The 14,662-nt window shown below is 38.0% G+C and overlaps 2 protein-coding genes across 3 annotated transcripts in view; both read right to left on the reverse strand.

Moving 5' to 3' along the window:
- Positions 1–8,129, reverse strand: part of LOC120624794 (TNF receptor-associated factor 4) — a 155,895-nt gene extending 147,766 nt beyond the window's left edge. Inside the window, exons 1-2 of the mRNA XM_039891534.1 lie at positions 7,815–8,129; positions 5,810–5,861 (exon numbers count right to left, since the gene is read on the reverse strand). Coding sequence (XP_039747468.1) covers positions 5,810–5,844 — 35 coding nt within the window. The 5' untranslated portion in view covers positions 5,845–5,861; positions 7,815–8,129. The remainder of the gene's footprint in view (positions 1–5,809; positions 5,862–7,814) is intronic.
- Positions 8,130–11,164: 3,035 nt separating this feature from the next.
- On the reverse strand, positions 11,165–14,662 carry LOC120624581 (cytochrome b5 domain-containing protein 1). 2 transcript variants are annotated; one of them, XM_039891218.1, is made up of 5 exons: positions 14,563–14,662; positions 14,048–14,396; positions 13,235–13,490; positions 12,468–12,713; positions 11,165–11,351 (listed from the first exon to the last, which is right to left on the reverse strand). In XM_039891218.1, exons 2-5 carry the CDS (start codon positions 14,291–14,293, stop codon positions 11,254–11,256), a joined length of 846 nt encoding a protein of 281 aa, XP_039747152.1. In that variant the 5' UTR covers positions 14,294–14,396; positions 14,563–14,662; the 3' UTR covers positions 11,165–11,253. The 2 variants fall into 2 exon arrangements, with proteins under 2 accessions (XP_039747152.1, XP_039747151.1); XM_039891217.1 differs by lacking the exon at positions 14,563–14,662 and having other exon boundaries at positions 14,048–14,434.

A 14,662-nucleotide genomic window follows, 5' to 3' on the forward strand; every position in this document is an offset into this window, starting at 1 on the left:
AGTGCCTGGGTGTTTATCTATATGTTATAAGTATTTATGTATGCATATTATTCATAAAATCGTTCATCGGTTATTTTAGTACCTTAGGATACGGTGATGGTTAGGGCTTGGTCTACATTTTCGGGGGCCGAGTTCTATTCCAAGGCACGCAACTCTTACTTTTCTAAGTGCGCTTTAAGACAATCAAAATAGCAATTGCTTTAACGGTGAAGGAAAATATCGTGAGGAAACCTGCATGCCTGAGAGTTCTCCATTTCGTTCTCAAGGGTGTGTGGAGTCTGCGAATCCGCACTTAACTGCGGTCTAAATCTTCCTAATTCTTAGAGGATACCGTAATGGTTTCATAGTGATAAAGATGAACCCGGTATCTTGAAACAATGTCGCTGGTTTAAGCTAGCTAGCTGTAAAAGCAATTCCATCCCAATCAACCGCAAGTTTGCCGCTTCCTTTAACTTAGCATATTGCGGCGTAAAATAAAGCTGAAGGCGTTATAATGGCTTTATAATGAAGTTAAAATTAGCGGCTCTCGCATTAGACGTTAATTTCACGTTTCATTTACGCTCTCTCGTGTAGTGTGCACTAATTTGTTGCTTCTCGAAAGATAATCTCAACCGACAATGCTTCAGCGCTTTTCATGTTAAAATAAAAACAAATGTACGTTATTGAATAATGCATTGAATGAAATAATTTTTAGTTTGACGAAAATCAACCTTATTATAATTTATTATAAATGCGAGAGTGTGTTTTTTTGTTCGTGCGTCAACAAATCAACCAGTCGAATGTTTTTTGGCATAGAGTTAGTAGTTGGCGGAGAGGATACTTTTCATCATCATCATATCAACCCGTTACCGGCGCACTACAGGGCACGAGTCTCCTCCCACACTGAGGAGGGATAAAGGCCGTAGTCCACCAGTCTGGCCCAGTGCGGATTGGCGGACTTCACACACCTTTGACAACATTTTGGAGAACTCTCAGGCATGCATGTTTTCCTTCACCATTGAAGCGAGTGATTTTTTTAACGCTTAAAACGCACATAACTTACAAAGGTTAGAGGTGCATGCTGGGATTCGAACTCGTGCCCCCGAAAGTGAAGTCGAAGTCTACCCCTGTCACCGCTTTATCATGATCACGATGATGATTTTTAGATTAAATCCATACTTACTTATTTATTTTATTTTACTTGCATCCATCCCTTAACGTAGTCATGTGGCCCCGTCAGTGCGTAGAAATAAGAAACAGTTTGACCCTTTATATTTCACTTAGAATACTACCTGAGATTAACCGCAGACGAATAGGTATGTACTCTTTGACTACGAAACCCTTAATAAATCATAATAAATAAATAAATAAATATACTACGAAAATACACACATCGCCATCTAGTCCCAAAGTAAGCGTAGCTTGTGTTACGGGTACTTAGATAACTGATGAATATTTTTTATGAATAATATAGGTACATAAATACTCATAATACATAGATAAACACCCAGACACCGAAGAACATTCATGTTCAACACACAAATATTGTCCAGTTGTGGGAATCGAACCCACGGCCTTGGACTCAGAAAGCAGTCGCTGCCCACTGCGCCAATCGGCAGTCTTAAATGGCAAGTACATTGAATAGGTGGGCACTTAATTTATTGAAAATTTGCAATCGTCATATTCTCATGATAAATCAACTCGTGCATCATTGTCATGGTTGCTAGGCAACTGGTGCAGATACCGACCACCGCGTCGTCTTATCGGCTTTCCTAGACATACATCTTTCTAAATCACTTATCGTTTACGATACATTTGTAACCGTTCATATTGTATGATGAATACAATATTAACACGCGAATTATTGTCGCAGGGTTCAGATGGCGATGTGTGTATTGTTGTAGTTTATTTATTTATCAATGTTTAAAAATGCCTTTAAAAAACGGGGCTTTCCGGCTTTAGGGGTTAGGATTCCAAAGAATTATTGTACTGAGTTTTACTAAAACAAGATTTTCTATTTCTATTTCGTTATTTATTGTTTGCTGAGTGCTCTTGGACCATATTAGGTCTCACAGTAAAAACTAGAATGCTCTTTGTACTTCAATTAGTATGTGAGAAGTATTTCGACAGAAGTCGAAAAAGGCAATGCCAATATGTGTTCTGTGAAAGGAATATGATATTAAGATAGTGTCAAGTTCAGTTTATAGGGCTGCCACGACATTCCTTTTGGTATAATTAACCGAAACGTCAAAAGAAAGCTACTGTGCAGTTCTTGCGGTTAGGGATTAACTCTACTATATATATGTTGTATTCGTATGTATAGTATACTAGTTATTGCCCGCGACTTCGTCTGTTTTTGTTTTTCGAAAGACATGTGGCATTCAATTTAGGTGTAATTCTACTGAATTTTTTAAGTTGTGTATTCTTATATAAAAAAAGTAAGTAAGTAATTATTTTAATCGGTTACCATTGGACGGCGTTATGGTTTAAAATCGTCAAACACTTTCGTCCCCTCTCCCAAAAGAACTGAGCTTAATTTCGGGATAAAAAGCATCCTGTATTACTTCTAATACCTTCAGGAATATGTGTACAAAGTTTCATGATGATCGGTTTAGTTTACTTTTTGCGTGAAAGCGTAACTAACAAACTTACATTCAAATTTATAATATTAGTAGGGATAGGGATAGGGATGCAAAGTATATAATTATCAAATTTGGGTATTGCACTATCCCGTTTTAAGTTATATGTTTCTTCAAGTTCAACCAAAGGTTTTCTGGAGGAGATCGCTTCAAGCGATGACTCCGCCTTTGCGCATATATATTGTACTAGCTGATGCCCGCGACTTCGCCTGAGTTTGATTTTGTTTTTTGATGTGGCATTAAATTTAGTTTCAGATCTAAAAAAAATTAAAGTATTTAGTATCGGTAAGCCTTAAATGAGGGGTTTGCTGCTGTCCGCTGAGGAGTTCTGTCCTGTATCTCCAAACACATATAATTTATAAGTAAATACCTGAAGAATCTTAACTGGTCGTCAATAAAGCAGTCTTAGAGTTATTGTAGCTGGCTAAACTGTTAGGAATATGGTAGCTGCATTAAAACAAAACTCCTAATCGGGTTCTATGCGGTATCGTATTGGAACGCTAAAACGCTTGGCTATATTTATCAGTATAAGAAATTACAAATTCCCATATAACCTGCTGGGTATCTTATAAGACCAAAGCACTCACCGAATAAGCTTCTTAGCGGCAACCCTAACTCAAAGCACGTCTTGACTCCACTTCCTTACTCGGACAGGAAGCGACGAAAGCTCAGCCTCATCGCGTATGACTATCAATGTTTTATTGCACTTGTATACTGTTATTATTAGCTACTATACTTCAAAGTACGAGTTGGTATGCGACCGACTACCGGAAGTTATACCGGAGTTGCGTGTACTTCATTACAGAGCCTTTAAACGTGGACAAAAGTGGTCACCAATAGGGAATAAAAAAAAGCGTATAATAATAATTCAGGCTTTACCTATAAACATTAAAATCAATAAAAAAAATTATGATTAATAATAATGCATAAGCTCCTCTGTTCTAGCTTACGAAGTAGGTCATTATTTTTTTTTTTAATATAAGTATGGAAGCGGTGACAGCTTAGTGGGTAAATCTTCAGCTTTCCTGTCGTAGAGACAAAGTTTGAGCCCCGGCACGCATCACTGACTTTTCGGAGTTAAGTGCGTTTTTAATCGAGGAAATTCAAATTTCACTTGCTTTAAACGGTGAAGGAAAACATCGTGAGGAAACCTGCCATGCCGGAGAGTTCTCCATAATGTTTAACGGTTTGTGAAGTCTTTAAATACACACTACCAGACTGGTACACTACATCCTAAATCCTTCTCATTCTGAGAAGAGACCCGTGTCCTATAGTGGACCGGTAATGAGTTGTAGATGATGATTGATTATTCTAAGATAAAGTTTTATCCTTAGTAATGTTATAAATTCGAAATTGCGTGGCATAGATAATTAAATTTGGAGATTTGGCATAGTTAATTAAAAGAACGGAAAGTAACAGGCTACTTTTTATCCCAGGAACACAAAATTTCCCACAGAATTTGTAAAAAACATAAAACGCGGACGAAGAATGCGGGCTTTAGTTACCTGATAACTTATGTATGGAGATATAAAATAAAATAAAAATAAAAAGCCTTTTATTTCTTGTAACTTACATTTACATACCTAGTAGTTACTAACTAGTTTATTGTTAGTATTTTAGTTTTCGTTTATTTAAATTTATCGTTACAAATGTGAGCTTGTTACAAGAACCCCAGATTGGGTGGCCTCCTCCAACGATGTCCATTTGCTTGTTGCTATTTGAGCCCGTATGGAGATATAATAAATAAATAAATAAATATACTACGACAATACCCAAATCGCCACCTAGCACCAAAGTAAGCGTAGCATGTGTTATGGGTACTAAGATGACTGATGAATATTTTTAGGAATTATATATAAATAAATACTTAGAAAATACATATAAACACCCAGACACTGAAAAACACTTATGCTCATCACACAAACATTTTCCAGTTGTGGGAATCGAACCCACGGCCTTGGACTCAGAAAGTCGCTGCCCATTGCGCCAGTCGGCCGTCAAAATAATGAAACGTTTTCTAAACAAAAAATATGTACCGAACGAAGATAAGTTCCGACATCTTAACGCGTCTTTTACACTAACGTACACTTTTACACGCATATAACTATCAGCTAAGTTGACTAATTATTATCAACAAGGGACACGTGTTTCGTATATTTACGAATCGCTTCCTGGGCCCTGTGGGACCGTTGTTCTTATATCTATCCCGGCGTAAAGAAAGAGCTCGTTAAAACGCCATAAAATTATGCGCTAGCAGCGGAGCTAAATGGGAATCAGTAGCGCATACAGACGGTTTTAGTAAAGGTACGAGTAGGTAGATAAAAAAACTATTTTTACGGCAAATCTTATGGAAGAGATAAAGTATTTAACTAATCTCTGTCTTTATAAGACAACTAGCTTATGCCTGCGACTTAGTCCTTGTTTGTTTCGGATTTTTTTAATCCTGTAGGAACCACTCGTTTGCCCGGGATAAGGAACGTAGGTAACGCAAACTATCTCTATGCAAAATTTTGCAAAGGGTTGATGTTAAGTCGTGCATTGCTAACGAAGGGTATTTTTAAAACCTACGGGAATTTACCCTGGTGCTTTCCTGGGATGAAAAGTAGCCAATGTTTAGCTCAAGGATGCGTTTCTCTCGTCGTGAAGGTATCTATCTATAGGTACTATTTACTTATCAACATAGGTATCTACCAGGGTTTCATAAGCGTTCAAGATCATCTACTTTCTGTATTGATGCTAGGACAGGCACAAATCAATGACCATAGACCATAGATACAGCCCAGTTAGTTGAAGGCTTTTCAATTGATCTGTGGCAAATATGGATTCCTTTTTTGATCTTCGGATAATTGTTCGTGATTAAATGTGAATTACGAAGCGGTAAGGGCGTCGGTTTCACTTTCAGGGTGCTGAGTTCGATTTCCAACACGGACCTCTAAGTTTTCTGAGTTATAGTTATAGAGTTTAGTGCGTCATAAGAAATTAAAATATCACTTGCTTCATTTGGGAAGGAAAATGCCTGCATGCCTGAGAGTTCTGCATAATGTTCTCAAAGGGGTCAATCCGCACTGTTGGACTACGGCCTAAACCCTCTCGGGTCTCCTCTCATTGTGTGAGGAGAACCGTGTCCTGTAGTGGGCCGGTAATGGGTTAATGAAACGTGAATTAATAAAAATATTAAAAACTAAACTTACCTGCTTAAAGATACGTAGATTGGTAAAGTCGCCATGTTTTTTTTGTTTTTATCTGAAAATAATAACATCAAATATTCTTAATATGATCAAAAACGTAAACCTCCCTACAATCGGAAAAAAACGGGATATAAGTATTTTGCTCCTTATCGTAGAACGGTATTTTAGGTTCCTTATTTAAAAATCAGCTTTGACCGGAAGCCCCTCATAGACAATAGAGACATTCGATAAGCTTTATCTATTGTTTCAGGTTCGATAACACAATGGGTTCTGGCTTCACTTTTTTTTTTAAATTTTGATTGGGGTCATTAACGTCATCTTTTATTTTTTAATTCTTTTGTTTTCAAATCACTGTAACTATTTTAATTAAACTTTAAAATGATGTCGCTACTATCGATTCGCAAGGCAGAGTCTACCGAGCAGAAAGGAACTCAGCAGTAGCTCTGCTTTATTTAACTAAATACATATATCTATCGGTCCAATTTGTGACCAATGCTAAACCTCTTACATTAATTAGCGTACCATCTTAGACTGCATCATCACTTACCACCAGATGAAATTGCAGTCAAGGGCTAACTTGTAAGATAATACATTAACTATGAATGTGAAAGTGTATTTGTCGGTTTGTCCTTCCTGTGAGCTAAGCAACTAATCAAATATATTCTTGGCATAGATTTAGTTAGATAGCTAGTAGAAAATAAATTGACATAGTTTTACGATACATACTAATTTAGTGTAGGCATAGCATATCGTGTCTTTTGCACGAGACTCACTAAAAAACAGCAGAAACAGGGGCAGTCACCCTAAAAGCAGTTCGGTGGGCCCATTAGAAGTAAACGTTAGGCTTTATAAGGGGAGCTAAAATCAATAGAGGGTGCGAATCAATTTCATCTGCAAACTATTTACTCTACTCGCCCTTTGTTACCACTATGACTCATATCGCTTTTACTCTGTTGATAAATAATAATCATTAGTCTGTGGTGACGATTGCAAGAACAAATAAATACTCCCGGTAAGACTACTACACTCCGGCAGTATGGCTGTAAGGTCTTTGCCTCTGCACAGAATATACGTTCGGAAACCGGAACTAACGACTTTCATGTGACTTCATGACAAATCATCAATTACTTATAACTGTCCACTGCTGGGCTAAAGGCCTCTCAGGGTTTAGTTCATGAACTAACTCTTAGGTTGACAGCTTAAAAGGTCTAAAGCACAGAGGGTAGGTGTTGGATTGGCAACCATGCACTTCTAATCGCAGCGTTGGTTGACCGCGAGTCGGTGGACAGGCGATATCTATACTAAGACCGAACCTGTAATCTTGCCCTTCATACCACGAGACCTTGTCCAACCTTGTTGTGGATCAACCGATGATGATTACTTTGGTACTCTTAATTAAATAACAGATTTTCAGAAAAAAACAAACATCGTTTTGCGTGCGTTTACTTACGTAGAATACGTAGTTACTAGTTACATGGTAGTTTGAATGAATTCTGTTACCTACCTTTCAACATATAAACACATACATAACAAGGCATAGCTCCTTAAACAGACATCTTTCCATTATAGGTGTCACCGACAGCCCTCTTTGCAGAACATGCATGGAGGAGAATGAAACACCTACGCACGTGATGCTGGAGTGCACGGGTGTGACAGAGCAACGCGAGATCTACCTGGGATCACCAGCCACTATCCCAGAAGTCCTCAGCAACCTGGGCGGCATGCTGGGATTCTGGAACGAGCTTGGATGGCTGGAGTGGCGAGCAACAATGGGAAATTTCACGTACAACAAGCGAAGCGCTTACGTGCGGAAACTGCCCAGAGAGAAGAAGAAGAAGAAGAACAACTTTATAGGTAAAATTCATTCTCATGTAGTTTATTCAATGTACCCACATTTGACAAACGTTCAGATTAAGTACTTTATAGGTACTAAGTTATCTATCAAGGTGGGTTTCACCGTATTAACAAAACTTAGTTATTTTTTTATTGAAGGAAAAACAATGCTTACCTAACTAATTAGAAAATCAGTAGTTCAAAGCAAAAAACACATTACACTTCGTAACAATTTCCGAAACTCATCTTTGTTTACATTGATCACACAAAACAACAATCACTTTATCAGTCTTGAATGGAGGTCATTGACACACGAAAAACAAAAAAAGAAGCAATGTCCTTGCCGCGCTTTTCTACGTCAAACGCGTTCCGTCACTCACTTGTCTATGGACAAAAAGGGCCGTCCGTGCCGCTCGTTTATTTTTACTGTTGCTTTGCATGGGGTGCTCGCTATAATTTGGGGTAACAAGTGGATTGTCCGATCCGCGCATGCGTGGTGAGCGCGCTACATAAAGTACGCAAATAAACAAGAAGTTGCTTGGAATGGATATTAATAAAAATTCGCGTGGGGTAGGTGATTAAGAATCATAAGTAATCGAATTTATTGTTAATCTACCTACTATATGCGTAGGTTACTCTTTATGATTTAACTGTTTTGAATTTTTGAAGTTATAATTCTTATGGCGCGTTAGGGAAAAATGGTGAGAGAAAATTATTACGATACGCGCGCACACCGTCACAAAAAACCGACACGATGAAGTTAGCTATACTCAACATTTTAGTTTTTCTATAAAAGGTTCAGTTGACTTTCAATAATTCAAACAATACCTTTTTTCTATTGTTAGTGGAATTTTTATTGCAAACGTAGAATAAGGCGAAAGATAATTTTCAATTATATCAAGATAATACGCAAACGTTTTACAGGTGAGAGAATCGAACCCACAGCCTTGACTCAGAAAACAGGGTCGCTGCCCACTGCGCCAATCGGCCGTCATATGTTAAAATTCACGAAATTTTCAGCAGTCATGTTTTTTAAAATTACTTATATACAATTACGTTCGTTGTTGTCACATCGATGACCTTTTCCTAAGCCTTTAGCGCTATTGCCATATCTTTCTTGATTCGCGAACATAAAGCAAACTATTCTTCTCATATTTAACTTAAAAGGCAACCCCTCGTATACTTATGCAATGAGGTACGTATCAAACGGCCACCGCACCGGCCTGGAGGCACCGCGCCACGCTCAACCGAGCGCGATTCCTGCCGCCATCGCTCGACGCGCGCCGATGTTTTCCTTGCTCACAAAAAACTGAGCCGGAATGGAGATATGTGGAATACATTAGCCTAATACGTCTGCAAGTGTTATCCATATTACATGTGGCTTTTTATCATAGACTTGTATTGAATATATGTTTCTCTTTAAACTACCATCTTCATTATTCCTTGGATCTTATAGGAAAGGGGGATAAGTGGGCTTAGATATAGGTAACTTGTAATATATCCTATATTATTTATATTTTATCTTCTACTTTCGCGGGTACTTTTAACGCGGTCTCACTCGTGCTATAATAAATTATATGTCCATATGGAATTTAACTCGGTACGTTTTCAAGCGTATCCAAAGATTATCCCAACATATAAGAGATAAAATGTAGGTACTTGTACACCTGAGTGCAGCAGCTGAAAGCAGGGTAACAGGGGGAAGGCGAAATTTACCTCCGTTTTACATTTTTTTGGATAGTATTTCCACACGTGCGCGCATGTTCGTAGGGTGGATAAAACTGTGGGAGGGGAAAGCCGTGCTGGGGATGGAGTGCAGGATACTATCCAGTAAGGAAAACCAATGTTTTAGAAGTGATGTAAAACACGAGCGTCAAGTGACAGGAATCACCTAGTAACCTTAGTATAATAAATTACATATACCTAACAATTATTTTATAATGCTCTGCCATGCGGTCAAGCCAGAGTCCAATTAAAAACGAATGTGTATTATATTACGACCTTATCTATAATTGGTAAACTTCCTCATTTAAAAACGAGCAAGAAGTGAAATCAAATCAATCAAAACTAAACAACTTGACAACTGCGTAATTTTTTAGTAAAGAAAAAAATTTAAATCTGATCTGCCATTATAAAGTCTACGAAGACAAATGTCAGGGGTTAATTATACTTCTATGGTATACTTATTAATATTTAAAAAGTGTGTAAATATCAGCCCTGCACGTGCCAAGAAAAACTAGCCGAACCATAGAGTGGAACGACACGCTTACCAGGCCTAGCACTTGGATATACTCGTACCTATTTAATTACACGCTTGCCCAAAAAAGGAGTTTAATGTTTTTAGGGTGCATATATGTACATACATTGATTTTCATTCTATAGATATATATTAATTACCAACATCTATATATTATATTGTAAATTTATTGTATGTTTATATTATATATGTGTATAAGCAAATATATATTATGTTTATTTATATGCACCACCTACCTCTCTTCTTGAGCTGTGTTTTACGCCTTTGTAGCGATAAGGCCGCCAAATTGTATACTTTCTGTTAATTTTTTATTTTCAATTTTTCTATATGTTTATGTAGTGTACAATAAAAGTGTGTTCATTTATTCATTCATACCTCCGATACCACCATAACTCCTATTAATGATCCATGGTTGTCATTAGAATCCTTACACCAGCACGAGTGACACTGGCCATAGATATTTTGAAAAACAAATAAATTTAAAATATGGTGGATGTATGGTGACATTTTCAAATGCAAAAATGTTTCTCAGATTGTCAGATTGGTATAGACCAGTCTCAAGTATTTTTGTATCGGCTGGTATTACAAACGCGATTGAGCATCCTTACATCCTTATCTTTATATCCTTACATATTATAAAACAAAGTTCCCCTCCGTATTTGTCTGTCATCCGCCTTTGTATGACAGACAGATACGGGATAAACGTTTTTTATCCACGTTTCTGATACGTGCCGCTAAGATGTGGAACGCCCTCCCGGTAACTGTGTTTCCTGCCACGTATAATTTAAGTACCTTCAAGGCTAGAGTAAATAGGCTTTTTCTAGGCAAGCGTGCTCCAACCTAGACCTCATCATTGCTTTCTAACGGGCATGATTGTCGTCAAACGCTGGCCTATCGTTAATAAAAAAATAAAAAAAAACATGTAAAAAAAACCGGGATAGGCTTTTATGCACGTAAGTGCACGCCACTGGTGTTGGGATTCGAACTGAAATTGTTGCCGAAATCCTAACCACGAGACCTTTCATGCTGCTCTAATGCAACTTTACTGTTACCTTAGGACACGCTTCCTAAGGCACTGAAGTCAATATCATAACTACAGGCTACTTATTTACTTATTATTACTTACGTCAAACTTATGAGGAAAAGCTAAAAAAAAAAATATGTATATTTATTTTCCTTTCTTCATGATCTTTTATTGACTAGGCTGTACCGATAATATACAAACGAAACATGTTTTCTTAAAGAAGAAGATTATAAATGCCAGTAAGAAATAAATCTAAACATTTAATATAGGGTTCAAAAAATAACGACATATTAGAAAAGGCGAGTAGATCAATAAAAAAAAAGACAAACATAATCAATTCTTTAAAACCCAACCAACATCTTTGTAGCATTTCTCAGGTCGATCCAGGACGCAATCTACATCGCGACAGAAACAGTCGTCTTTGGGTGGATCTGAAAGTATAAAAATAAACAACGTGTAAACGAAAACCGAAATATTACTTTAGAGGCTTTATAGGTACTGCCTCGGAGCCTTATCTGCGAAACCGAAACTCTTTTAGAGTAAACCAGTGCCATATCAGATATAGGCCCTAACATCACATTTATTAGGTACGCATCGCATAGCGTATGTAATATGCACGTGTCGGTCTTTTTTCTTTAAAAGGGTTGTCATAAGCAAACACTTGAATGTTATGAATTAGTTTGTATGGCAAAATAAATATCCTTCTTATGATTTAATATTTTTACAGAGTGATTCCTCATGAAATATACTTATTTACCCTTCAACCGTATTTCGTTATTCCATTACACGTTATATAAGTAACGGTTAACTTGCCATACATATTGCATTAAAAGTGAAAGAGACAATAAAAAAGCGCACCAAAATGCGCGTTGCGTTTTTATTTGAAAACAAACAAATTAAGCAAGCATAAAATAAATCTGTGTAGAAACCTTGAAACTCCCTACCGGGCAAACACGAGCAGGAGATAAAAATTTTATCCCCCGATTATATCCCTAACAAGGAATATAATTAGATTTGACTACGTAGGTATCCTAAATCCTAGAATCACGTGTCGGTCATTAAATGCTATTGAGTAGAGTAGAGACACGTTTTTCTGTCAAGACACTCTGACTCCGACTAAACAAATTGGAGTTGTCTACCCTCGTACCTGAAAGAGCACGTTAGGCTGTTAACAAATCATAAACATGTGATCAACGATCATAAAAGCCCGGCAACCTTCATTGGAACACTGTGGTGGTTGTTAAAGTTCTAAACTCTTTCCAACCATTACAGTGAAGACCTATTCCCCCAATGTATTTGACGACCGGCTGGCGCAGTGGGCAGCGACCCTGCTTTCTTAGTCCTAGGCCACGGGCCACGGGTTTAATTCCCACACCTGGAAAATGTTTGTGTGATGAACATGATAGTATTTCTGTGTATTATATTCAACAGCTATCTTAGATCCCATAACACAAGCTACGCTTACTTTGGGGCTATATGGCGATGTGTGTTTTGTTGTAGTATATATTTAATTTTTTAATGCAACTTCAAAACGCTTCATGACAAACCTTCAGTCAAATCATCATTATAATACAACAATAGATCAGGTATGTGCAGGTTCTCAGGTAACGCCAAATCGCTGAACAAATCCCTCTCATCAGGTATGCCGTTCTCGGCCAGAGTCTTGTCGTAGCTGATCCCGCGGCCAAGGTAACGCCAGGTGTAGGAGAGCATGTGCGAGTTGTGAGGCAGGTAGCGCATCATGATCTGGTATATCGTCTCTTCGGAGCACACTTCCAGGGTAACACTGGAACCTAGTTAGAAATTCAAGCCTCAGCAATGCGTATCTATGTTACCTGACGAAAATAGGTGGGCACTAAATAAGTTTGGAAGTGCAATAGGTTTGGTCAACTTTATATGCTTATCGTGTTCGCCTGCTGCCAGGTTGCTTCTTTAATAGTTTTAAATGGCTATGTGTGATGGTGATGGTGATAACAAAAAAAAACAACCGGCTGTTTGTTGTGGGCTTCTTTTTAGACCAGGGCGCGCTTGGAACCCTCGTACCTTTAGATTTAAGTTGATCTACGTGCCTATTTGAATAAAGAAACATTTTACTTTGAACTTAAGGTATTAGATGTTCCGTCACGAAATTTCTCAATTCCAGCCCCATCTTAAGAGGCAGAGGGAGAAGAGCATATACACTCCAAAGCGTCGGGTAGCCTCTCTCGGAAGCCTTGTTCCCCGTTTTTTCTTATTCTTATCCCGCGTGGAGACTCGTGCCCAAAGTGGGCCAGTAATAATTTGATAATGATGGTGATGAGAAGATAGTTCTAACCCGTCAAACTATTAGTGATCCGAATGGGTCTCGTCCTTTCAGTCATTTTTCCTACAACGTTTTTCTCATCCAGCCACCAGGGGTTAATAACCGGCCTCCAAAGTGTCGAAGGCACCACCGGGCGCCTGTAGCCGTGCCCGTGTTGAAGGTACTCGGTTCTAGAGCCGACAATAGGGTGCGTGTAGTGGACCCACTCGTCACCTTTGAACCAGTGGCTGACGTCTTTACCGGCGTACGCGAGGATAGTCATTGCAAGCTGCAAGAATAATGTCCACTAAGTCTGTATATCTAAATGAAGCTGTCAGAAAGCCTATGCGCACGACCTGGGTTTTCAACTTACTAAGAATAAAAAACGTTTTATCTCCCTACTCTTAATTTTTTAGAATGAAACTCTAAAATCGACTCAGCTCCAAAGACGAGCCCAGACAAACGGACAGACAAAATTTCTAAAAAACTATATTAGAGATATAGAAATCAGCTCATCACGACTCAGTTATTTCTGTTTCTGTATAATATATAGACACATATACACTTCTTTATCTGTTGTAGTACTTAGATAGAACTAGGACAGTGTCTTTAAGCCAAAGCTGATAAGTCTGCACAACAGCAGAACATACAGCGAGCCAGATTTCTCGCTCAAGGTGCCGACCAATAGTTGCCATAGTTCAGGGTACATTTATTATCCAGATAATAAATGTACCCTGAACCGTGGCCGTCATTCGCGTCCGGTAATTTGTTTCCACCTTAACAATTCCATATAAACTCGACCCAAATAAAAATATACTGAGGCAAAATTATCATCAAACAACTTACTCTTTTGGCATCACAATAAGCATAACCCCTTTTAAAACAACTGCAATATTCTACACAGTCGTCCCCGCAGTACCAATTCTTCACGGCGCACGAGCAAACCTTCGTGCACTTACATAGTCTGAACTGGTCTTGAAGCCAGGACGTGAGGTTTCGGACCTTCCCGTTGAGAGAGACCCAGCAGTCACTCGCTGTGTTGTGGATTGCCACTTCGGCCGGTGTGAACCATTCTTGCTTGGTGTATATCATTGTCTGACTGTACCTACAGTCTCTAATTGTTTTTAAGGTTTAAGGTTTAGGGTTATCAACGTTGATAACGTTCTTTAAGTTGTACAGTTACACTATATTTTTTCTGTAAAAATTCAAAAAGTTTTGTATTGTTTACAAACAATAAGCATTTTGACAGTAGGAAAAGGTTTGGGCATATATTTTTTACAATTTTAAAACTGAGTTTACTAAAAAAAAAATTAGTATTATATTAAATCAATAAAAAAAAAGAAAACTTTTTCTTTTTTTACTTTTTGGATTTTAGACAATGAATCTTAGGCCAAATCAGCACTTTGTATTTCGCCAATGTCACGTGTATTGGAAGATCTACATCATCGACCTCCTAACCCG

This window comes from Pararge aegeria, chromosome 6 (assembly GCF_905163445.1).
Source record: "Pararge aegeria chromosome 6, ilParAegt1.1, whole genome shotgun sequence".
In the NCBI taxonomy this organism is placed as follows: Eukaryota; Metazoa; Arthropoda; class Insecta; order Lepidoptera; family Nymphalidae; genus Pararge; species Pararge aegeria.

Coding starts and splice junctions, on each gene's coding strand:
- LOC120624581 (XM_039891218.1), bottom strand. CDS start 14,293: ATGATATACACCAAGCAAGAATGGTTCACACCGGCCGAAGTGGCAATC. Junction 13,491..14,047: donor CTTATTGTGATGCCAAAAGA/GTAAGTTGTTTG, acceptor TTATTCTTGCAG/CTTGCAATGACTATCCTCGC. Junction 11,352..12,467: donor TAATGATGATTTGACTGAAG/GTTTGTCATGAA, acceptor TTATACTTTCAG/ATCCACCCAAAGACGACTGT.